This window comes from Pteropus alecto, unplaced genomic scaffold (genome assembly GCF_000325575.1).
Source record: "Pteropus alecto unplaced genomic scaffold, ASM32557v1 scaffold76, whole genome shotgun sequence".
Lineage (NCBI taxonomy): Eukaryota > Metazoa > Chordata > Mammalia > Chiroptera > Pteropodidae > Pteropus > Pteropus alecto.
Window position 1 is genome coordinate 19,201,686 of NW_006443138.1, and position 26,744 is coordinate 19,228,429.

The following is a 26,744-nucleotide window of genomic DNA, read 5'->3' on the forward strand; positions in this document are numbered from 1 at the left end:
ATTAGTGTATTATTTTAATTTTACTTGGTCATGTGTACTGTTTCCATATATTGACTGTCTTATATTAATAATTAGTTTTAAGTTTCTATATTTCTTATAGAAACTATGGGAAACTATAATTCCCATCAAATTATTTCTGTTATACACCAAGCTATTTGTTCTGCATTCCTAAAAACAGTTTGTTTGAACTTGTAATAATTAGGTCACATTGGAAATCTTAAATCAAAAACAAACTTGAAAATTTCTCTACTTTTTATTAACTACTGGATACTTTAACATGATTTACCTTTTTTTCAGAATGTAATATTTAAAATAAAATTTCCTATTAAATTAAACAAGCATGAACAATACTAAAGTAGGTCAGAAAGAAGCCATTCAAATTATGTTGACAACAGCACCACGTCTCCTACAGTTGTTTCTGAGTCCTGACTATGATTAGAGCTGATCCCAGTGTCCGAGTCTGTGTCATTTGTATACATATTAAATACTCTTTGAGTAAAAAGAGGAACCTCCTCACTGCTGCTGGGGACTTCAGACAATTTCCCTCTGTTTTCCTTTAGCTGGCATCCATCTTTGTTGCTAATATGAAGTGAACTGAACTCCTTGGCCAGGAGCTCATATTCTTTGGCTTTCATCTGAAGCAATGAGTCATTGTATTTAATCTCTTTTTGGATGCCATTCAAATGAGAGTGGATTTTCAAACCAGCTTTCATGCTTTTCTCCAAATCACACTTAACACTTTCTAAATTAGAACTTTCAAGTTCACTTGCAGCTGCCCCTTCTGCATCTTCATTTATCTCAGTGCAAACACTTTTTACCTCTTTTTCTATTTCAGCAGAGAGCTTATCAATGAGCATTCTGTAATATGTTAGTCGTTCCTCTAGCTGTATGATTCCATCACTTTCACTCAGGTCCTCCAGAATCTGGTTTTCATCGTACTGCAAGTCTAGCTTTTGCTCAACTTCACTGAAACTGGGCATTAAATATGCATCCTGGACATAATTTTCTCCATCATTTTCTATCCGATCAAGGTGGAACTTAGCCTCGCACTTTTCAATTTCCAGATCTAGCTCTTTCATTCTCTTGACTTGCTGATGAATAGTATGGTCCTGGGAAATAATCAGATGAACTAAGGTCTCCATACTATCTCGATCATAGGAAACTGTGTCTTGCTTAATTTTAGCCAGTTTCCGGAAAGTTTTTCTGACTATTCTTTTTTGCTTATCTGGTGGTAATGTCTTCATGTAGTTTGCTGGGCTGAGCTCCCACAGTTTTTCTGTGTTTTGCACTAATTTGGCTTCAGCTGTCCGCCACAAGGGAACTGGTAGAAAAGCATCTGCTTTAACCAGAACAAATTGCATGTTGGGCTGCTCATCCCCCCATGCTTTCCAGAGCTTCAAGATTCTAGTTAATGGAGGAAGAACCCGTTCCGAGCCTCTCCACTTTTCTATGATGCAGTAATCACTGGGCTTCCCCAGAAGAAATCGTTTCTCTCCAAATGTAGTCTCGTGTTCTTCAAGCAAAGCCTGGATGACATCAGCAGAGGTGGTGCGTTTAGTTAAGCCACAGACAATCTTTTCTTCTTGGCAAACCCAAACCACAATTTCCTTCTCTTCTGAATCCATGTCTTTAGTTGGAGATCTGAAACAAAAACAAAGTACATTATGTTTCTGTCATCACCCGTGTAAATTCTGATAGATGATTTAACTTTAATACCCTTAAGGAGAGATGCATTTTGAGGTTGAGACTACATAGAATCAGAAGTTTTACTGAAAGAGAAAAATCTTAAAACTGTGGAACATATCTTAATTTCCTTGTTATTTCCTAGTGGGCTCCGGAAAGACCGAATTGTCATCAAAAACAACTAAGGCTATTTTCATTTATTTTTAGAAGTCGGCAACAATATGATTACAGTTAAAACTTCTAGAGTTAAGCAAAGATTAATAAGAGAAGATAAAATAAGACTAATTTTGCTGGAGCCTTGTAACTAGCAAAAGACCAAAGAAGCATAGGTAGGAAGGGTGAAATGATATTAAAATCATAGAGTTGAAAATAGTTCATTATTGAAAACTGTCATTTTTTCATTCAAGAAATTTTATTGTATGCCAACCGTGTGCCAGACATGGCTGAAGATGCTAAAGATCCAGCAATAAACAAAGGAGACGAGGTCACAGACACAAAGTGTAATTAATATAATATTGGATAGTGGTAAATGTTAGAAAGACTATTAAATTGGATAAAGGGATAGAGAGTGACTTGGAAAAAAAAGAAGTCTGTTTTATTTAGAGTATTTAGGAGAGACTCTCTAAGAAGATAACATTTGAATAGAGACATAAATTATAAGGAGGCAATCAGAGGCCTAAGGGGAGAATTCCAAAACGAATGAACAAATGTGCAAGGGTCATGAAGTATGTTTAAGGAACAGAAAGAACATGAATGCAATTGGAGGCTGAAGATAAGCAGATTTGGAGATTGTGGCCATAATAAAGTATTTGAATTTTGTTCCAGTTTTAATGAGAAACCATGGGAAAGTTTTAAGCAGAGGAAGGATATGATCTAATTCATGCTTTAAATATATCTGGTTTCTGTTTATGGAATGGACTGTAAAAAAAAGAAAAAGGCAAAAAGTAAAGTCAGGAAGGCTTAGTTGAAAGCCTAGTGCAGAGATCTGTGAAAGAGAATTATCTGGACTAAGGTTTTAGCAGTAGAGATACTAGGAAGTAGTTAGAGTTGGAACATTTATATAAAGTAAGGACTTGACAGTAATTTACTTTATAGTATAGAATAATGGGGGGAAAATAGTTTTCTGAGGAAAAAAGAGACACAGATAGTAAAAGAAGCAAGGAAGTTCGTAATTTCCAGGTTATACTTATTGGAGAATTTTACAATCATATTTCCATCATGACTGTAGTATCAATTCTAATGATAAGTTTCTTATTACATCAGTGGTTCCCAGAAACTAGACTAATGATGCTCAGTATCATTTCATTAAAAAAAAAAAAAAAGAAGATTCAAATAAAAAATATAGAAAGGATGTAAAATAAATATACATCAAAATTAAACCAGTTTAAAAATCCAATCACTACTTTTTAGAAATACTTCTTTTCATTTGGTCACAGACCAATGCAGACCTACTCATCTGATATACAAAATTTAACATTAGAACTGGAACTAAATAAAATGTTCCCTTCCCAACTTTTGGAAATTTACTATCTAGTAGAAGTAATGACATCTACAAACACATACACAACAAAGGTTAAAAATACAAACACTTAGACTAGATAAATTGGTTTGTAATGTAATATAATGTAACAAACAGTTCTTACAGAATGATTTAAATTTAGTAATTGAGACATATAATCTCTAATTCTAAAGCAACAAAATAAAAATAAGTACATAGATTGCCTGCCTAAGAGTATTGTTTGGTTTGGTTTGCTTTGTTTTTGTATATGTTTAGGGGGGAGAAGGGATACAAATTTTACTGGACCTTAGACTTCCCAGAGAACATAATTAACCACATAAAAACTAAAAAATCATAGAGCTTTAATTTATAAAATCACATATCCCAATAATTCACTTTTATTTTTATTTTATCCTAATGTTTTAGTTCCATTTATAATCCTCATTGTCAATCTGATTAATGATATTAATCTTTTTTTAGTTCCCTATACTCTGCCTTTGCTCAATGTTACTTAATAGAGCAATTAAATTTTTTTCCTGCTTATTGAATATACATTTATTGATATTTACTACTTCCAATCCAACAAAGTTGCTTTTATTTTAGATGTTTCTTGGTTTGCAGCAACCTTGATTTTAACAACTCATGCATGTGGTAATTACTAATGTCATCTCCATTTTACAGATGAGAAAACTGAGACAAAAAGAGGGAAAGTAATATGTCTAAAGTCACAAAGCTAGAAAGTGGCGATGTCCCTTCCAACTCTGGTTTTAGGTGTTATTAATTTAGAGGTTGATTAGTCCTAGGACTACTCTTTAAAAATAAATTACTATAGCTATTATTACTACCCACTTACAAATATTTCTCAATTTATGAACTGATTACCTTTCAAGTTATTTTTAAATTAATTGCTTGAAACTCAATGCATTTTTCCCTATAAAATTAATGTTGCACCTGATATAATTAATCAAATTCCTGGTTTGCCTTCCTCAACTCTATTATTTGTTCATTTGAACATCTAGTATAAAAGTAAGTATTAAAGGAGTCCTATGTATCCAAGTCTATAATATTAAGGAAGTTGGGACAAAGAGATTGATGACAGATGGTAATGTTAACATGGACGGTGTTTGCAAGAGTGGTTCTCTCTAGATACTCTGGGAGAGGGTAACCAATAAATGGACTTCCTGATGGGATATAAAAATACTATAGCTATTTGCAAGAATAGATTAATTATAATTTACCTGGTTATAAAATGGAGATTGCTTGGATTATAAAATTTATAATTTACATTACATCATAGAGTGAAAGTATTACTACAAAATGATACATTCATAAATTAAAGTAATTACTATACTCACATTTAATTCACACCAGTTTAAATTTGGATTTTTAGGTTAATTTGATAAATCTTCATGTATAATTTACAAGCAGATACGAAATTTAGGCAGGATTTAGTCATATTTTGGTTTCAAAGTTTGGTACTAAGCATCTCTAATATCTTATCATCCACAAAATTTCTTGAATAAATTATATGACTAGGAAGATTTGAATGGGTTATCCACATCACAAACATATAACAAGGTTATTTACTTTAAGGTGTCTACTTTAGGGAGGTAAAAAAATGAAAAATAACATTTTTAAATGATAATGTAATGTTAAGTAGGGTATTTCAAATTTTGTTTCCAATTAAAACACGAAAATCAATAAAACTTAAGGAATTTTACAATGAAGTATGTGTTGAAGAATTGATTAAGATTATGATTGTGTTTTGACTTGATTTGAACCAGTTTGTCTTTCATGAATGGTTCATAAAAAATAATGTTCTTAATATATAAACCATAACTCCCATCAATACATAACTGTTTCATGAAATCATCTTTTACTATGCTTTACTCATTGGAAGCTGTATTAAAAATAATTTGAAACTTTATTCAAGAGATTATACTACACATTCTAAATATATATTATACTATGTCTATAATTATGTAGTAGATAATTACATTTCTCATGCACATACTTTTTTATATATGTATTTTTAATATTTTATTAAATTTGATTATATTTAATATATCCTAAGGTTCTTATGGGAATATTTTGTTGCTTGACACAGCGTTCCCCAATTTTTGGCAGCAGAGAACAGTGCTCCTATGAGAATCTAATACCTGATGATCTGAGGTGGAACTGAGAGATGATGCTAGTACTGGGGAGCAGCTGCAAATACAGATGAAGCTTTGCTAGCTTGCCCACCGCTCACCTCCTACTGAGCAGCCCAATTCCTAACAGGCCATTGGGGTTGGGGACCCCTGACTTAGCATACTTTTGTTTAATTTATTTTCAAATTTATTTTATAATCACAAAATGTTTGAAAAATATTTATATATACAGAAGAAATTTTTTTAAAACATTCATAATGCTACAGTATCAAATGCTTTAATTATTTTATTCTTTGAAGCATTAATAAATTCATGTATGAAGATTTCCAAAAAAGAATAGTGGAAAGAAATGGACTTGAAATTTTAAATTTATGATTTCATCTTAATTATCACTAACAGTCATGATGAATTCTGATAAATTATATTTTTCTAATCCTCTATACCCTTTATTATAATTCTGCAATGTACATATCTGATTCAATTTTTCACAAGGTTGCTGCAAATATCAAATAAGAGAAAGAGTAAAAGTGCTTTGGTAAGTATAAAAAACACCTGGGTAAATATAGCGTATTAACATTAATAAAAATATTATTATTATTTGATGCAGAGCAGGATGTAGTGCTTTTAGTGTTGTTATTCAGTAACTTCATTGAACTTCTTATAGTAGTTAACAATATTATTTTACAAATATTTTCCAACTTATCCCACAATATTTTTTCAACTGTTTCAACTAGTCAATATTTTTGCACATACTTCCAATATAACACAACTGTTAAGCTAATAAAAGACATTTAAAAACATCATTAATATAATCTTTGAATCACAGATGAGCTGAGAATGCTTTTAATCTTCCTTTGATTTATAACTCTGATTTTGATTCAGATAGTGTTAATGAAGCTCATTACACCAAAAAAGATATATATATACATAATATATATATAATTATTCCTCTACGACTATTTCATTATCCAGTTTTTCCTTTTTATAATATCCTCACCAAAGAAAATTAAGAAAGTTTATATGTTAAATAAAATACTTTAACATGTGTTACCCTTACTTACAAGTCCTTTTCTATATTCTCTCTGAAATAATGAAAATTAAATCTGAGACTTTTTTGCATTTAATTTATTGTTAATCAGAAAAAAACATTTTCCCATTGATAAATAATTTTAATATCTCAAAAACAATTATGGAGAATTAAGATGAGTTGGCTTGTAAGTACAAATGCAACATTCATACAAATATTTCTTCAACAAACTTCTACTGAATAACTGTTATGTACAAAGTAAGCTACTTAAATCTGAAAGTTTTAACATAACATACTGAATGAATTTCAATTCCAAATTGAAGATCCCATAAAATATACATTTACAGAAAAAGAATTTGATGTTATGGCACAGATAGATGGATGATATTTGGCCATCTTTATTCAGCTGTCCAGAGGAAAAAGGCATCAAAGTTGGAACACAGGAGAATAAATCAAGAGTAATGTTTCTTCCTATCTATAGTAAACATTCAAGTTCAATTGAAATTTGATGTGTAACATATCAGGACAATATTAAGCCCTACTTTCAAAACAATAAGAATCATTAAAATAATTAATTATTAAGAATAATTACATTATAAGAAATGCTTCTAAAACCAAGTATATGAACACTAGAATGCAAGCTATAGCTATTTATGGAAAATATTTGGACTTCTGAATGTATTTTTCCATAGAATCTAGGATATAATTATTTCCTAGGCCAACCTGGAAAGTATGATACTGACAGAATCTAGCTGCCATGTAGAGGTGTGATTTGAAGTGAAATGTTTTTATTGCTTAACTCTCTGCAGAACCATATTCTATGCTTGAAATCAAAAGTTAGAACTTTTTCAATTCCAAGCTATTGGTGGCACCTGTGCCTGGAGATTTAATCGAAGGACACATCAGGTTTAAGAATAAAGAACTGTGAAGTTTTGGGGGACTATCTGAGCCTTGCCTCACTGCCTAAAGACTGTTCGATTTTCTTTTACTTACCAATACTTATTTAAACTGAAGATTCTCTTATTCTAAGGTTCTCTACCAGAGATGTCCCTCAGGAGATACTCTGCAATGTATGGAGATAATTTTGGTTCTCATATTAGAGTCCAGGGGTGCTACTAGCATCTAGTGGAAAGAAGGCAGGAACATAAACGTCCTACAATGCACAGAATAGCGCTCTCATAGCAAGAAATTCTCCAGCCTGAAATGTCAAGAGAGGTGCTGTTGAGGAATCTTGTTCCAGATTTACAACAAAATATACTTTCATTGCAGCTTCACCTTTACCTTTTTATTTTTTGGTCTTACATATTCTGGAGAAATGAATAGTAAAACATATGAAAGGAAAAATTATAAACAAGGCAGACATTTCCAATCTCAAGCAGCCTAAAATAAATGATGAAAGTTGGCATTCTACTGGAATAGAATACAAATGGAACTTTTTTTTCTTTCCTTTCACCCCATAACCAATCTTTATGCTTATTATTGATCCTGCTCAACTGGATTTCCCTCTGTTAACACCAGAGCTGGTCCTAAGGAATATGGCTATTCGTATTTAGATGCTATAGAACCACAAATCCTATTTACAATAGGGTTAATTTTAGTTCAGGAAAAAACTTACATTCACAGACTAGTTATCTTCCTTCTTCATTATGAAATAGTATTCGAACATCTGGCCACCAAATACAGAGAGTGGACTGTGGGGTAAAAAGGTGTGTAGAAGAAATGACATAATGGGAATGGTCAAGGAGACCAGTGCCATGCCAGGGGCGTAGTGGGGTTGAGAGTCAGTAGAAGGGCTTTTCATTGTATTTCTCTCTTATTTCTTCTGTACAGTCTATTCTGACCTGGACAGAAGGGACAAACAAAGACCAGAATTAGAAATGGTGGTTACTTGGCACTTAGTTTGAGGGAAGAGAAAGCTCAAACAACACCTGCTGTCTATAGCAGTGGTCCCCAAACTTTTTGGCACCAGGTACGGGTTCTCCTATGAGAATCTAATGCCTGATGATCTGAGGTGGAGCTGAGGCGGTGATGCTAACACTGGGGAGCGGCTGCAAATCCAGATGAAGCTTCGCTCCCTTGCCTATTGTTCACCTCCTGCTGTGCGGCTTGATTCCTAACAGGCCACAGACTGGACTGTGGCCCGGGAATTGAGGACTCCTGGTCTCCAGGATAAAATAAAAGTTCTCAGAAACTGTGAACAATTAGAGAAAAAAAATCTCTGCTATCACTTTTAGAGCTGGGGACATTGCAGGCATTTAAGCTATGCCTTAATAAGTCAGAAATAGCCTTTTAAAATGCCTAATCAATAAAACTATGCTGAATATAGCATTATTGTGTTTGGGTTATTCAGAAGACGACCTGTGCTCTAATACTGTCCTTAAGTCACTATTATTTAAATGAATTGACATATACATAAAATCTGGTTATTTGTGTTTTCTAATTGCTGAATACCAAGCAAGGGCTACTAATATTTCACATTTTATTAGCCTTTTGGCCAAGCTAAGATATTGTCTTGTTTTTTTCCATACAGTTGAAAGTAAATAAATCCTTCACAGTCAAACTTCTCATTCATTACATTAACACATAATGCAATTAATTCCCTTCAAAATTTTTATTGAACCTCAAAATACATTTATATTCCTCAAAAGACAAATTTATTTTACCCTAATATCACTATGTAATTCAATTTCTTAGCAAGGAACAGAAGCAGAATTATTATAACATATGTTTTCACTAAACACAAACCATTAACATCTTATTAAATTAGTTGTAAAATCGAAGTCCTTCAGAAAATTGTCCTATGAAAACTGGAGACAGTCAAAAATTAATTAAAATTAACCTGAAAATTAAAATTATGTATACAAATATATGTACCTATGTAGGAAAAAATCACTAGTTTTATCCTCTATTAATGGCAGTTTAATTTTCTAGAAAGTAATAATATAATAATATATGCCAGTCATGGAGGATAAGAAAAACCTTAGACTCTACATAACTGCTATATTGCATTAATTCTCATAAGCAGAGAAAAGGGAAGAGAATGTGTAAAGAATGTGTTTTGAAGACTACTGGAGGTTAAGTAAACTCAGCTCATAGTTCAGATTCCGGAAATCGATTATAATCAAAATGTAAATATTTAACATGTAGTTTTTACCAGATAAAAAGCTGAGAAAATATCTAATCTCATTGGAAAGTCTACTGCTTACTTACCAATGTTACCTGTGCCTGGAAAATACCTAAAGTTTCCTTATCGATTTGTATTTTGTAGAGAAATATTTCATAACAACAAAGCATATTTATTAAAGGAAAGTTATCTTGTCTGAATATTTCATTTCATGATACCTGTAGTTATGTCAATGATTAGCATTCATTTTCCTTTTGGCAGCTAAGTCGTAATTGGTTTTACCTTCTTAGTGGAAGATATTTCTTAATGATGGTGATTTTCAGCTTGTATCTGCCTTCAGCCACCTACTCTTCCCTCTCTAAATGTATTCTGAAATATGTCGACATATTTGAACGGCACTAGAAATATGTAAGAATTTGAATTACTTTACGATAGCTGAAAACACAAGATGAGCTCCTTTATACCTGATTTTCATTGTCTGAACATACTCTATAATTAACTGTAATAAAATGTAACATCCAATTGGAAATTTCATCTAAAATAATCAGCTTTTCACATTACTCATAAATAAATTGCCAAAATGGCAACAACAAATAAATAACTTGTAGAAAAAAGAATATAGCAGGGCCTGTGATGTCATTTTGTTAAGGAAAAAAATACACTTGAAAACACCATCGATAAAATGAAAAACACTGGTTATCTATAATAAAATTGTCTAATTTCCACTTACCTTTCCCAAATTTTAAACTCTTTAATATGCTCTGAATTTCACTGCCTCCACCTCCCTTAGGACTCTGCTCCATCTTTTATTCCTTCTTAAACTCTAATGTTCTATTTTTCTCTCGTCCTTCCTATTATCCTGTCACATTATAACAATCATTTGACCACATTTCACCTCAACTATCTTTCCTTCACAAACACAAATAGCAATCTACAGTCACTTTCACTAGTTCATCACTTTATAGTAACAGCAACCCACCATAAAGTGACTTCTATCTACTCCCAACAAACACTGATATCTCCTAACTTCCAAATCCAATAGCCATTTTTGGCACTGATCTGACTTGACCGCTTCATCACATTATGTATTGTGACCATTGCCTTCCATTCTTGCAGCAATCCATTGCTTGACTTCTTGATTTCACTCTCCATGGTTCTTCCTTTACCTTCCTGGCTTTTCCTTCTCAGTTCCTGCATGAGCTTTGCTTCCTCTGTGTATTTCATAAATGTAGGTTTCATGGAGGGATGGTCACAAATGTCTTCGCAGCTCCTTCCAACAAAAGATGAAGTGTATTTCCCCACCTCCATGAATAGACCTTGAGTCGTGCTATATGTGACCTACAGAATGTGGTGAAAACCATATGTGTAAGTTCTGGAGTCCAGGCTTCAAGAAGTCTTGCAACTTCTGCTTTTTTCCTCCTACAATGCTGTCCTGAGACTGCTGTCTGATAAAAGCCTACGAAGAAAGACCATATGGAGAGAGAGACAACCATCTCTGTTGTCCCATCTGAACCTAGCACTCAGCCAATGAACTGCTCATGAGAGAGCCCAGATGAAACGAACAGAAGAATCACCCAGTTTACCCATAAAATCATGACAAATAATAAATTTTAGTTTTCAGCCACTAATTATTAAGATGTTTTATTATGCAGTAAATGATAACTGATTCAGTTGGCATCTCCAGGTTCCTATGACTAATTTCTTCTCACTATACACATTTTATGGGTGACTGTAATATTGCCCATAATTTGTTAACCAATTCCATGATGATATTTCTCAAATCTAATTATTTTGCCCTTGAGCTTTAGATCCATATCCCCAACTTCCTTCCTTGCATTTACTTGATATTTTTATTTGTATAATCCACAGGCACTTCAAACTTGACCCATCAAAACTAATTCATCATTCAATCCTCTCATATCCCAAACTATTCTATCTCCTGATTCCCCATCTTCCTGCAAGTAATCACTACCCCTCAACCCTTCCTCTCAAGCTTGAAAACTGGGAGTCTTCCTAAATTCTTTTCTCTTTCTCATTCCCATTTTATTCACTATTACAACTCAGTCAATTCTTTTTACAATAGATTACTATAGCAAGCTATTACATATTATATTATAAACTCTTGCTCACTTCACATTGGTGCTCCATAAGATTGCCAGACTACGCTTTTAAACTACAATCTAGTTGTGTACCTTCCTTGACTAAAATCTTTAAATGGCTTCCAAGTTTTCCATTTCAAATCTTTCTCTTTTCCTTTCACTTCACCCCTTCTCTTCTTTCTCTGTCATCTCTCCTGCCTCCTCCTAGGATATAGGATTCTTTCCATGACCTAATTCTACCAACTCATAGCCAAGCACTCTTTAATATTCATATTTATCCAGATATTTCAACTGCTTGCTGATCTCTGACAGATCTAATATGAGGGCAATATGACTGTCATACATGTCACCCTATGGAATGCTGGACTGGATTGAACTATATCTGCCATGCTTTTGTTTTCACTCTGGGCTTTTCCATAACCTGTTTCCTTGGCCTGAAACACCCTTTTTCCTCTTTCTAACTCTTACTTTGCCTCAAATATTGCTTCCTCTAGGAAAATTCCCTTATCTTCTATGAATAACCCAACTTCTACCAACTCCAAATGGAAATGAGTACCTATTCTGGATGCTGCTACAGAACCCAATGACATTCAGGAATAGTATTTCTACTGTCTTTTTTTGCTAGTTTTCCAGTCAAGTCCTGGACTGAGTCTTTTATCTTTAAAGTCTAAGTGCCTAACATAGTAAACGTTAAAAATTTCTTTTATATTTTGGAGTAGGGTGAGGTGGAGAGGTGGAGCGGAATCAATGGGGTAGGAGGTAAACGAAGGGAATTTTTCAATCAACTATGACCTGGTAGTTACAACTATCCCATCACCTATTTTTGTAAGCAGAGTTTTATTGTAATATAGTCATGCCCATTTAATTATGTATTATCTATGGTTTTTTTCACACTACAATGACAGAGTTGAGTAGTTGAGAAGGTAACATTATGGCCTGAAAAAACTACAATATTTTTTAAATGGCCTTTTACATACACAAAATAATTGCCAATTCCTGACCTAGATAATTTGCCTGCACCAAAAATCTACATTTTATTTAAATATGAAAACATTCTTTGAATTCCAGTATCTACTGGATAAAAAGGTAAAAACATGGTCTTTAAACAGAAGAAATTTACAATCTTATGGAAAGAATGGCTTTGTTTAGAAGTAATTTCAACCAAAAGTAATTATTAAAGGATGACTAAAAGAATGGTTGCTAAATTCCTAATAGAGATTGAGTGGGTTTAACTAGGATTAGTCAACTTGAAGGCCCTGATGGAAAACCAGTGTGTTTTGCCTTTAAAGTCCCATTCTAGGTGCAGTGTGTTCCATGCTAATCAGCTCCAAATGGATGTCAGGTGGTATCAGAGTAGGTTGGAATGAAAGGTTGCTTTCACAGTCCCATCTCAGGTGCAGCATGTCCAAACACCAGGTGTTTGAAGGTGGAACACCTGGAAACATTCAAAAGACACCTGGAACTTTTTTACTCTTCAGCCTGATGTCCCTCCCTCTCCAAATTACCATTGCCGGTTTTTGTTGTTGTTTTTTATGATGACAATCTATAGTGCCAGTTACTCAGACCCAAAACTGTAATTATCGATTTTTTTTCATCCTGATAGTTTCTACTGACCCCTCCACTCAATTTGAATTCTATAAATTCTGCCTTCATAGTGACTCATAAGAGTAATCCCAATCTGAAATTTTTTGTTTGAAACAATATTTGAAAAAATAAATTGTTTCACTTATTATTTGTTTATTACCTGCCTGTCCACCACAGCACTATAAGCTCATTGAGACTACAGACTTTGACTAACTTTCTCATTATTTTATCCTCAACATCTAGGATAACATGTTGCACATAATAGGAGGTAAATAAATACTTATCACTGAATACATGAATTTATTATACTTTAAAATGCCTGCCATGCATTTTATTTAAGTATGTCTGTGTCTACCAGACAGCAAGTTCCTTAAAAGTATGATCTGTATTTGATTTATCTTTAATCTCCCATAATTCCCCCCAATGTGTAGGGTTCATTTAATATTTCTGGATTTTTAAAAATCAAATAATCATCTTGAATCACAAGCCAAATATCTACAAGTAGATGCCCAATCTGACGTAGTCAGATAGTTTGTGAATGTTTTGTTTTTAGATGCTAAGATAGATAAGAAAGCAATACTATAATGTGCCCAGACTTTGTCACATATTAGGTATCACGAGCTGCCATTTTACTTACTTCTCTAAACTGTAATCACAGCAAGTTCTTCTAACTAAATGTGGAACTACTAAAAATGATCAGTATTTTTAATGTAACTAAGTCTAAGTCCATGCCTATTATTAACGGTTTTAGAAAGAAACTCTCTGACTTTCTACACTAGAGTTGAAGAGCAGGCAGTCAAGAAACCAAGGCTAATACTTTTTGGTCCACTGCTGTAAAGTGCCTGACTTCCTGTACTATTAAAAAAATGGAGTCTCAAAAGTCCACTATAGCTTCATAAGTGCTTTTCAAATTGTGTACAAATCCTTTCTTCATATGAGAATGTAGTTATTATATGTCTACTCCATACAAATAGCATCTCTTAGAGCTTCCAGACAAATGTCAAGTCTTATGTGCAAAGCTAGAAATGAATATCTTCAGGCTCTACTATGGAAGACTGTGGTCTCCCCAAACTAATGCCCTGACACTGAATCATAAGTACCCTCAGTTAAACTATACTGCAGGAAATTCCGGAAGGATTGAAAAACGTCAGAATAAATGAGAAACATTAGAGTAACTAAAGGTATTTGAAGTGGCTATAAAATGCCCTAGTCATTGGTTGAGAACAACAAACACACACTGTGCAGCATATCAATAAGTCTCAGACACAAAATTACTACTATCAAGTATACATCATAATTAATGAGCCTAAAAATTTACTTAAGTTGGACCACTTTCTGCATTAATAGAATTAAAAATTAAAAGATCTACAAAATAGTATAATAATTCAATTCTATAAAATGATAAACCGACCAATTTAATATGATTATTAGAACGAAGAGCAGTCAACTGTAGCAGACTGTTAGTACAATAATATTCTATAAACACATCCTTAACATTTTTCTACACACTTCCTCACTTGTAAAATACTATTTTCTAACAAGCCAACAAAGATTATGAATTGTCACCAAACTGTCCATATTTCTGCCTGCTTCCCAGATTCTTAACTTTTGATTATCCTGAGTCAGTTTTAGCTTTGTGTGATTCAGCCCCCTCCTACATCTTTTTATACAACTTACTGTGTTCTCTTGTCCAAGCCCGTCACCTAAATGTGGGAGTTTAATAAATGCTATCTAATTACGTTAATGCTCCTGTTATTTTCCTTTACATGCATTTATTTCTCTCTTCTGTGTTTCTACTTAAGAGTCAATCAAAAAATTTATTGAGCACATACTAAACAGAGGGACAGCTTTTTTCAACTTTAAGACCTTATGCTCTCTCTCTTTTTTTAATTGTATTATAAAACTTGAACTTTTACCTACCCTGTCAAAGATAGTTTCTTATGGAAGAATGATTTAAAGATGAGTTCATGCATGAAATATTTAACTATAATGCTGTTTTCTCAATTAAGAGTTTAATCTGTTAGGAACGGGGTTGTGTCTTTGCATGTTTGATACAATACCAAATTCAGAATTTACCAGTCCTAAAAAATAAAATAAAAAGATAGCTAATCATAACATTCATATATCTGTAATAAAAATTAAATTATGCTTAGCAAATAGTAAACATTCAATAATTATTAGGCAGGATAAGAGAAATAAATTGTACTCTGCAGTGCTTATTTTAGAATTATAGAAGCTTAGACATGAAACGGACCCTAAATATCTAATTCAATCTCTCATTTTATTAGATAAAGATTAAAATATTTAAATTATGTAGCCTTTCTTTTTATTAAAACTCCACAAAGATACATAAGAAAACATCCCCTTAAACCATGCTAAGCTATGCACTGCAAAATCACTAATGGTCTCATAATCTGGCTCAAAAGAAGTATAAGAATTAAATCTAAAAGCTGTCAGAATTAATACATTTCATCAAGATCCAAAGATAATTTTTTTCTCCATATAAAGAACTTGAAGAAATTTTATTTGGAAGTACTGGAATCTTTTACTTACAAGTGTTTCAGTAAATGCCATAAAAAGTAACTTCTATAAAATGGTTATCAAAAGATAAGACAATCTTTTTTTTTTAATTCTTGAAATCATGATCCAAAGATAGTTTTGTATAATATTTATAGACTCATTTGTAATTTTATTAGGTAATTTAAAATCTACTTCTTTACATTCAAGAGGAAAAGAGATCAGTGATGATATAGAAGTACGAGTGAGTCGAGGTTGAGATTTTGAAAACCAAACCATCACACCATATGTTTAAGTACTAAAAACCTTAGATATACTTCATAGCATTTTTAATCCAACAAGTCTGAACAAAGAGTAACTATTTATTGAGATGGTATTACGTCCTAGCACTGTGTTAAGTCTTTTACATATAATAGACTACTTTATGGTTTAGGATTGTCTATTTCAGAGATAATAAAGTTTAGTTCTAAATAGGCCATACACACTAATGATTAAGAGCATAGATTTAAATCTTATCTCTTCCATTTAATAATTTTTGCACTCCTTTGTATCTTAATTGCCTCAAATAGGGAATTAAGTAGAAAAGGGAAAAATAACAGTACCTTCTTCTGAGCATTATTTTAGGTATCATGTAAATTACTTAAAACAGTGCTTGGCACATAGTAAGTGTTGTGAAAGTGTCAGCAGAGGTAGATTCACCCTGAAGCTAAAGAAGCTTAAGCATAAAGGCTGCCTCATTTGCAAGTCACCTTCCAAGGTCCCAGAATGACCTTAGCAATATTTTTATTCACAACTGTGTATTCTTTTACTTAAAGAGCATCCCCCTCCAATTGCGAAACTTGGATTTACCCTTGCATGTTACTATTATTGTTTTTGTATTAAAAAGATTAGGCGTTTGCCCCAAGGCATACAACTAACAAAGCATATCTGAGATGTGACCTAAGGTGATTAGATAAAGAGTTGGAATTCTTAACCAAGATGTTTTTTCTGCGTATTTCTAGCCTTTTCTTTTTGTCTTATAACTGTAATTATTTTATACAAAGAGCATAAATCCTCCTTTCACACGAGAAAACAAATATTTCACAATCATATTTCCCCTATTCTCTCAAAAGGAGAAAACACTCTACATTCAGCAATGGGATGTGTAGTAGCCATCTACCATTGTCTGCCGAACCTCACTCATATACATATTTGGTTGTGTTCAAAGAGCATGAAGGAAAGTAAGAGTGGCCCTAGTGCTAGAACGAGATACCTTTGTTTTCTAGGAGAAGCCCAGTAGTCGTTTACAGTATCTATTTGTGATATATGGCCCTTCACCATTTGAAAGCAAGGAGGAGTTGAGCCTTGGATGACAGGTAATAAGTTGAGCCTAAAATCAGAGATAAGAAGAGCCTAGGATCCTTGATTCATTTTTTAAGTTACCCATACATCTATTCAACAAAAATGTACTCGTCTATTACTCTGATCCAAGTACTATATGGGGACCAGCTGTATTTGGAGAATATGTGTTGAATTAATTTATTCAATCAACTATTTGATTTATTCAATCAAATATTTATTGAGCATCTACTTACTGGTTACATAGAAAGGAACAAGATAGGTAAGGTTTATGTTGTCAATAAGCCTATACTCAATGAGAATTTGTTATAGCTATCCTAAGTCATTTTATTAAAAATATTAAAAGGGGGGCATTCTAAGCCTGCAGATATAAACCTTTGAGGATAATTTCCTTTGTTTATCAGCATATTTAATACCTACTTATTAGTCTTATCCTTGAAATAACTTATCACTGCCAGTGCTAAACATCTTCCCAAGGCTCTATTCAATTCACATAAAGTAATTACTTCACCCTTGGGTGACCTTTCACATTAGTGTTTACTTTAAATTACTATCAACAAATATGCAAACTTTCTTCAGAAAGTGTAATATTAGAACGGGCTCCATGGGAATGAAATCAAAATCTATTTTTAAAAAGTAAATAATTCTTTAAAAAATCAATCTTGTTGTGTGTGTTGTGTTTAGCCAACAAATACTCCTAAGCAAATATAAATTGAAGAACATCAGAACACGGAAATATGCTGAAATTTTCACATGTACACATAGCAGAGAATATGTTGCCTCACTTTAGAAAACCAATATGCTAACAACAAAGAGATTTCTTTTCAAGAGCTGATATCCACATGCACCTGAAATAGGTAAACTCATATCCCTATTTCAACTTCCTTCCCCTTTCAGAATTAAATAAAGAGAGCTACATTTTTGTAAATGACTTAAAACTACTAGCAAATCTCCTGGAACTACATACCAATCAAAAGTTGCTAAGTTACGCAGCCCAGTTAATAATGACATTATGTTAATAATAATATTGTTAACCAGCTACAAACTTCTTAAGACACTTTTTTCAAAAAAAATCCACTTAAGACCTTTTCACCTTGACATGTTTCATGAGTTAGTATGGTGGATAATAAAATATCTTATGTAGTGAGTTTTAAGTTGGCTTATAGTTGTTTGAGTAACAATTCAGAATTAACCTGGAGCTCAATTTCACCACTGCCACTGCTCTCTGGTTATTTTTGCCAGGAAAGAGCATTCCAGTCATTGTTTCTAATGGGCTGTCTGCTGCCAGGTAGAAACTACTTAAGTTACCAGGTATCATCAAGGGAAATCTCTTTCAGGAACTCCTGAGAACAAAGATGTACATATTCAAATATCTGGTATTTCTCAATCTAATTTTGGGAATATTTTAAATATTTATTAAAGTAGAAAAAATAGTACAAAATAATTTTCTATTCCACAGAATTTATAAATTGGCATGCTCCTAATGACAAAGAAAAAACATCCGTCTTGCCAGCAACTTTTACTCTTACCGCAAAACTTAGTTCTTCCATCTGATGAAGCATTCGTGGCCTGATGTACTTATGGGAGCAATATAAAACACCTGGTTTTAAAAAAAACTTGGCTAGATATGTTCTAATTAATTCAAAAACAAAGTTTGATGCAAATTTTATGTATCAATTATAAACAATAAAGCTGTATTTTACTTCTAATATATTTATTACAAATATATATTTTTGGAGCCTTTTAATTTCAAGTTAATATTATGACAAAGTTTGTTATCACCTGCAACGGATAGACGTATATCCACAGGTATAGGAAAAGCCAAAGGAAATCCAAGAGCATACTGAATAGTACTTAACGATGATTCTAAAGGCCTTGTTAATTAGACTAGATCCTTTCATATTCATTGCTAATATTCTGTTCTCTTACAAATCACCTAAATGAACTATTCTATTTTATATTGCTAACAAATATATGGACTGCTGCTTATACTAAGACAATTTTCTGCTTCTAACAAGGTTTGGTACAATGTCCAACCAATTCTCTGCCCCCAAATTTCATTAATTAAAATATCAAGGAATCATGACTCACAATTAAGTATCTCCAAAAGCTTTACAGTGACATTCTATTTTTCTGTAATTTTTAAAAAGTTGCTGGTTGCTATCCAGTAACACTAGTTTTTAAAATAATCATTATATTGAAAATAGAACCAAATATAAAGATGATCAAATTCACAAATGGAACCTCTGTAAATATTTGAATATGTTGATAACCTAAATCCAATTATTGAATGTTCATATGAATACAGTAAAGTTATGCTTCGTTATTTGCTTCTTTGGCTTTCATATGAGAAACAACATCTACCTAGTGACTTTTAGAAAACATTTTCAGAAATTTAAATAGTTTATTGAAAAGGAAATATCCAGACTCTCCAAAATATTTATTCTTCATGTTGAACAAAAAGTGTAAGAAGATATTCATCGATCTTTGGGATTCAGTCATAGAATAGTCTATTATTCTGGAACCAAAGTAAACAATTCACCTCTTCAGATTAAAAGAGCTTCTGAAAACTGTACTCTTTCTATAAAACGCTACTACAATTAGAAAATTTTAAAAGACTCATTCTCATTGTAAGTATAAAGGTTTTTTAGATTGGCTCCATTTCTTTTATTTATATGAAAGCTAGAAATGAAAAGCGTAAAAAGTTTGTGTCCAAATACAATCATTTTGTGACCATGCCTTATTCTTAAATTTCCTGAACTGTTTCCCAAATTTTTGAATTAAATACTTTCTAAAATTTAGAAAAGATTAGCATGAGATTAACTTGGTGTCTAAATCCATATAATTATTTGTCTATTTCCTTCCGTTTTGAATTATATTGAATGTCAAACAATTCTTTATAAAATATTCACTTTTATATAATACCAGCTGACATTATATAATAGAGAATAAAATAATTATTACATTTCTAGTTCAAAATTTTATCATCTCAAATTCTCAATATTCCTCCTAGTAATTGACATTTTTTCCTGCTGGTAAAGATGTAATTATGTTCAAATGGTTCATTTAGTTGTATAAATTATATATAACAAGGTATACAAATATAGTGCTCAAATGCTTCCTTCACTTTCTACAAGGTATTTTATACAATGTGTCTGAGGAAGACATTGGCTATTATCAGATAACTGTTCTATCATCAATCATATTTTCTATCATAGGATGAATCATTCATCATTTAAGGAAAGATATTTGGTTTTTCTATGGCTAAGTAAGATTATTTAAATCATTGTACAATGTGATAAACAAAATGGATAAACCTAATTATGTAAGTAAATTGAGGTGAAAAAATAAAACAGAATAAAACAAAAATAACTCATCTATAGCAATATTAAACACTAAGTACACATACATTAATTCTATTTCAACACACCATATGGATTATTTACTGCTTAGTTTGAAATACCCATATTTTTATGTCTTCGACTACCACTGTGTTTTAAATTTTTCTTATGGATTGGGAAAATACCAATGTGTAAAAGACAGAACTTGGTTATTAGAGGAACTTTAGCATATCCTCACTATTACCCCTTTGCCAAAACATGTTTATAATAATGCAGCACCTTTGGGAACACCATTCCATTTTCTCAAAGAAATTTGAAATATTTCAAAACTCTTCATTTTTCCTGTTGTTTATTTTCCCACTTTTTCACCATTTTGCATAGAAAAGGGTTTAAAAAATATTTGTGTACTCACCTCCTGGAACGAAAGCCAGTTTTATGGGCAGAGTAGATGGTGCAGCAGCAAAATTGAGGTAATGAAAGTGGACATGTACTCCCCTGAGGGAAACTCACAGGGGAGCACGTCAAATTTTATTGCACTGCCATTTGGCATATCAATAACAGAAGTTTTGAATTTATAATAATAAGAAACAAAAAACAGACACACGCATGCAATAACTCCCAATTACAAGGGTAGTATTCAGAAAAATCAGTATGTCAGAAATATAAGTTGCTTTATAAAGCCATGAACTTTCCTGAAGTAATTTAAAAATATAGCTTCATAGCATTAAACAATCTCAAAAATAATGTTACTGAATAATTATTTAAAAAATAGTAAGAATTTTTTTAGCGAGAAGAGTCTTCTAGAATATTTTTTAATGCACTGACACCGCTGATACAAACCTATTTTAATAACCACCATTAATATATTTTTAAGAATACTCGAACCAGAAATACTATATTTGTGATATATTATCAAATTAGCAAATAAAAACCAGTTTAGAAAGTTTTATAGTATTGATTTGTTTTAGTTTTTTAAGCAAACTTAGTCAACTAAATCATGAATATATTTAGAATGAATTAAAAACAAAGTTTCAAGTAGACATTTGAGCACAAAATAAAGTGTGAATATTTGCTTTAAAATTTTATCACTCTATATTGTCATGAAGATACTTTAAAATAATTGCATCATTTCCTGCCTTGTAATTGTAGGCTTTTAAATTTATACTAAGTAAATTACAAGGAGTATAAACAGGCATGACTGAGAGAAGAGTTGTAGAAAAGCACTTATGCCAAAATAAATACATTAAAAAACTAAAGCCCATGTCTAAAATCATCCTCATTTTTTTTTTTTTTTTTGCACAGAAATGTAATACTGGAGATGTTAATAAAATATTTAATAGGACTGAAACACATACTAGCTCAAGAAATATCTGAGAGAGAGGCATTTATTTACACTTGTGAGCGCTGAAGTCTTGAAATAACAAAGCAAAGCAAATCAAAGTAAAATATTAATAACAAGAATTAAGAAAGACAGCTGCTTGAATCCTCCTTTAGTGCCTAAAACCATCTAAAGTTCTCAAAGATTTTTGAAAGAACCAGTCCGCGAAAAATTTCTCTACAGGGTATTTGCACTATGGGAACTTTACAAGTTCCCGGAATGCCCCACTCTAAGGGGAGCCAAAAATTTGCTTTGGATGGTATCAGTAGCTGTGTATTTCGTTTTAATTAGTGGCTAACATATTTTACTTATATCTTCATTGACATTTTAATTCTTCATATAATACACTAAAATTCTGTCTGAAGCAAAATGAAACTTTCCATTTCACTACTCTCAAATACTCAACACAAAGAAAGATTTTAGTTATGCTAGTCGTGGATAAAGGACTGGCCAAAGTGGGTAAAAAGTAGTCAAAATAATCATTATTTTCAGCAATCTTTGCTCTGGCCACCGCAGTCATTGTTACTGGTACAATTTCCTGGCCTACTGAGTATAAATACAAGACCTATCTCCCTAGGGCTTTGTCTCCCAAGAACAATTTTCATCAGAATATAACTGTAGCAAAACACATACTTTCACACGTAAGCTCCCAGTTACACACACACACGCTGGACTTTACCTGTTTTTATGCCGAGTCTTCAGCAAGTTTCTTCCAAAGGGAGCCATGGTAGGACAGGCAATCAAAGCAGTAAGGACCGTATCTCAAAGTTATGAAGGTTGGGGGTGGGGATTATCTGGATTTCTAGGGTGAAGGGAGGAGGACTGGAAGCTTCCTTTTCACCTCCTCAGATGTTCCTGGCTTTCAGCTCATTAGTAGCCGGCTAAGAGAGTTGTTAGAAGTTGTGCAACTGCTGCTTAACTTTGAACTGCGGGATTGTAGTGGCTGCTGCACCTTTGGAGACCTGCCCAGCTTCAGCCTTGAAGAAGGCGTTTGGAAGCAGGAAAAGAAAAAAAAAAAAAAAGAGAGGAGAGGAAGGGAGGGGGGCTCTATTGTCTTCTGTACTTATTTGCAGACTTGCTAAACTTTAAGAACTGCCAACCCCGCAGGCATGGTAATACCCATGGAATGGGAATTTCTCTCGATTTGGAAACCCCCGTTGCCCTCTTTCCACACCCAAACACACAAGGTGAACTGAACACACATAAAAGGATTAAAAAGTAAATACTCCCACATCCCAGGCAGCTCCGGTCTGTGAAAAGTAATCTGATAATGGCAAGCAGGAGTGAGGGCCCAGAACACATTGCCTACGGATTCGACACAAAAATCTCCCGCCCGTGATTCGACACAAAAACCCCCGTCCGTGATGTCAATGCTGTAATATTCGTGGAGGAGGAGCGAAGCTGAAGACCGGATCCAGGTGGTCACAGATCAGTTGGGAATCTGAGCCCCCCAGTTTATGATCCTAAGAACTTCCTCCAACTCCATTTCTCCACAATTTTCAAGTTCATCTTGCAAAAGCTGAAGGACCTGAAGGACCGCAAGGCTCCTAATCGCAGCATTGGCATAGGAACCAGCGGGGGTTTGGGGTCCTACTCCCGCGGCGTGTACACCGACCCCTGCAGTATCTTTGGCATTTACTGGGCCTTTTGGGGCGTGAGAGTTTGAGGGAAGAGCCAACTGTTTACTCTCGCCCCTCACTCACCTAGTAAAGTGAGAGAGTACGCGCCTGGAGGGCTTCAGGGAACTCGAAGTGTACAGTGGAGGTCAAAGGGAGGGCGGGCATCACCGGGTCACCCCCACACAAGTTCGAACCCACAGCCCCGAACCCACAGCCCAAGCAGCCGAGGCAGAACTGGGCGAAGGGACTCGGGTGCCGGCGGCCCACGCAGCGCGGAACAAGCTCCCCGGAGCCCGCAATGTAGTGGGAAAGCGCTGTCCAGGGGCGAGGGACGCAGAATTTTCCCAGGACGTCTTTTTTCTGCGATTTCACCCCCTTAACTCCTCTCGGTCCTACTCCTCTTCCCCCTCCCACCGCCACGCTTCTAATCATAGGTTTCCGCCGCAAAGGGAGGGACGGAGGGAGGGAAAAGAAATCGAAGGACTGTGGTGGGTTCACTATGAATCACATTTCAGGCTAGTGGGTCTCAGGACCTTGCCAGAGAACATAAAAGACTCATATTTTCTTTGGGAGCCCACCCCCCCATCCTCAACAACATCAAACAAAAAAAGTGATCTCAAAAGTTACTATAATTGTATATGCATTGATTTATTCAGGATTCTACAGAGCTCAAAAAAATTCATTTTTTCCAATATTTACTATCGTAATTCTTTTCTTGTCCTCTATGTTGTATATTTCTCTCTCTCTCTCTATATATATATACATATGTATATTGTATATAACGATTTCGTTATGTTATTTATTGTTTATAATTGTTATTAAATATTATGTATACAACATATATATATATAATTGTTACAAATTTTAAAACATTGCAATAGTTAATGCTTTAATTCAGTCATCTTTTTTTCTAGTCCTGGAAGATAATTAAGAAAATACATAACGATCTTTTAAAGGGACCTACGATAGTGGTAACAAAGAAAACCTTTAAAACACGAAAAGTAGTAATGATATATTTTGCTTTACGTGTTTATGTTTATATATATATATATACACACACACATATATATGTATACATACACATACATATAATTACATAACACTTTACATGCAATGTAAATAATAATCCTGGGTATACTTTAGTTTCAATTCTTGATTTTATTTTACAAATACATCACAAAAAATGATTGAAACTAAATTGTTCAAGATATAATCCCCTAAAGCTATACTGTTTATTTATTAATGTAATGAATGTCGTCAATTTGCAAAGAATTATACATTTACAAATATCTCTGCTTTCTGTAGTTTCAGTTCTCCACCCTTACTAACATTATTGTATATATAGTTTTCATATAAAACATTTTTTTAATAAAGGAGTTTTAATGGAACAAGAGGAAACATTACATTTTTATCATTATAATCTTCTGTTGAGTTTCAAGTTAGCATAAATGAGTCTCATTTATGGTATTGTTAGTCCTCATAAAATATTCTATTAATACTATTTATGACAAAGTCTTCAATATGTAAAAATTAAAAGCTAAAAGGACTAAAAAATGTAGACGCTAATATCTAAATAGAAAAATAAGCGAATAACAATTTTAAAAGGAAATAACAAATGTGTTTTAAAAAACCAACTTAACTAGTAACCACATATAGTATAGGTAAATTGAAATGAGATTTTATTTTGTATCTACCAAATGGCCTGATTTTTAAGATAATGATGCTCAACTCTGTCAGTATGATGATCAGAGTATATTATTCTACATAAGTAGTATAGATTGGCATACACTTTGTGGAAATGAATTTAGCTATGTACATCAATAACCTTCAAAAACATTTAAACACATTTCCAAGTTTATTCTCGTAAGACTTTTTTCCAAGGAAATAATCATGAAAGGTTTATGCTTATTGATATTCATTTGTAAACTAAATGAAATATTGCATGCAAAGTGTTGGCAAAAAGTATTAGACAAATTGTTATTTTTTAATGGAGTAGAGAGTAGTATGCAAAATTATCTCAACTGAAAAATAAGGGAAACTAATGACTGTAGGTCTTTTCAGTGATATAGTGGAGCATTGTATAATAGTTCTTCCCAAGATTATCCAGTTTTCTGGAAGAATCCATTTTTTAAACTTACTCTTTTCTATTGGTTAGGCCTAACTCTGAACAATTTGATGTTAAATTGTGGGGGAAAAAAGGGCAAGTTGCAAATGATTTTTGCTCATGAGCAATACGAATGATTTTTGTCTGGTAGAAAGATAACAAAAAAATATGATTCAATTGCCCTGTAGAAAATTAACCAATTTTATATCTCATATAATTTAATTTCAACATTTTTTAAAATTATTGACTAGATATAGCTATTTTTCCTATCCTCTGTTGGACCAGCTTTATAATTCTACTGAATCTCTCATTAATAAGTTAAGCCAATATTTGATACTTTCTCACTATATATTTGTATGAAATTCATACATTTCAATTTTTGGAAAATTATAGTTTGAAAAACTCTGAGAATGCATCAGTTCTTTTCTCAACTAATAAGAAATCTTCATAGAAGAAAGATAACTACTTATCTATGCAATCCCTATCTTTCTTAAAAGATAAAATGTGTAAAATAAGTTTTGATAGGAAAAAATAGTTAAAATGTCCTTTTTTTCATCTATGATTATAAAGCTCAAGCAAAGTAGAAAAGGTATATTTCCTTACATATTTAGATTAACATGTGAAAAATCAGTGTAGCGATGGTACGTTACACTTGATAATGAAGGAAAGAATGTTCTTCTGAATCAGATGAAAATTATTTAATCTGTGATCCAGTTGATCTCAAAAGCTAAATAGTGTTAAAAGATGTATTCTCTTAGAAAACCCTGTTTTTGAAGGAGGAAAAACAAAGAAAATAAATGTATCAATTCTTGGTCCAGTTTATTCATAGAACCAACCTCTATATTAGGAAGTCTTTTTTTTTTTTAAGTCAAAATTTTTCCCCAGTTTTATTGAGACCTAATTGACATACATCACTCTATAAGTTTAAGGTGTACACCATTATGGTTTGACTTGCTTATATTACAAAATGATTACGCAATAAGTTTAGTTAGCATCCATTACCTCATATAGCAAAAAAAGTTAAATATTTTTCCCTTGTGATGAGAACTTTTAGGATTTACTCTCTTAACTTTCCTATATATCATATGACACTGTTAACTACTGCCATCATGCTATACATTACATCCCTAGCACTTATTCATCTTGTACCTGGAAGTGTGTACCTCTTGACCTCCTTTCTCAATTCCTCCTTCGCCCTACTCCCCACATCTGGTAACCACATTCAAAGTTTTTTTTTCTTATATGAACTTTTCTGACTTTTAGTTTTAGCACATATGACAAT

At 32.9% G+C, this 26,744-nt stretch overlaps 1 protein-coding gene across 1 annotated transcript; it reads right to left on the reverse strand.

Moving 5' to 3' along the window:
- Positions 1–222: 222 nt before the first annotated feature.
- RASSF9 (Ras association domain family member 9) lies at positions 223–22,809 on the reverse strand. The gene is made up of 2 exons (XM_006923804.1): positions 22,419–22,809; positions 223–1,641 (listed from the first exon to the last, which is right to left on the reverse strand). Exons 1-2 carry the CDS (start codon positions 22,463–22,465, stop codon positions 381–383), a joined length of 1,308 nt encoding a protein of 435 aa, XP_006923866.1. The 5' UTR covers positions 22,466–22,809; the 3' UTR covers positions 223–380.
- Between the last annotated feature and the right edge of the window lie 3,935 nt (positions 22,810–26,744).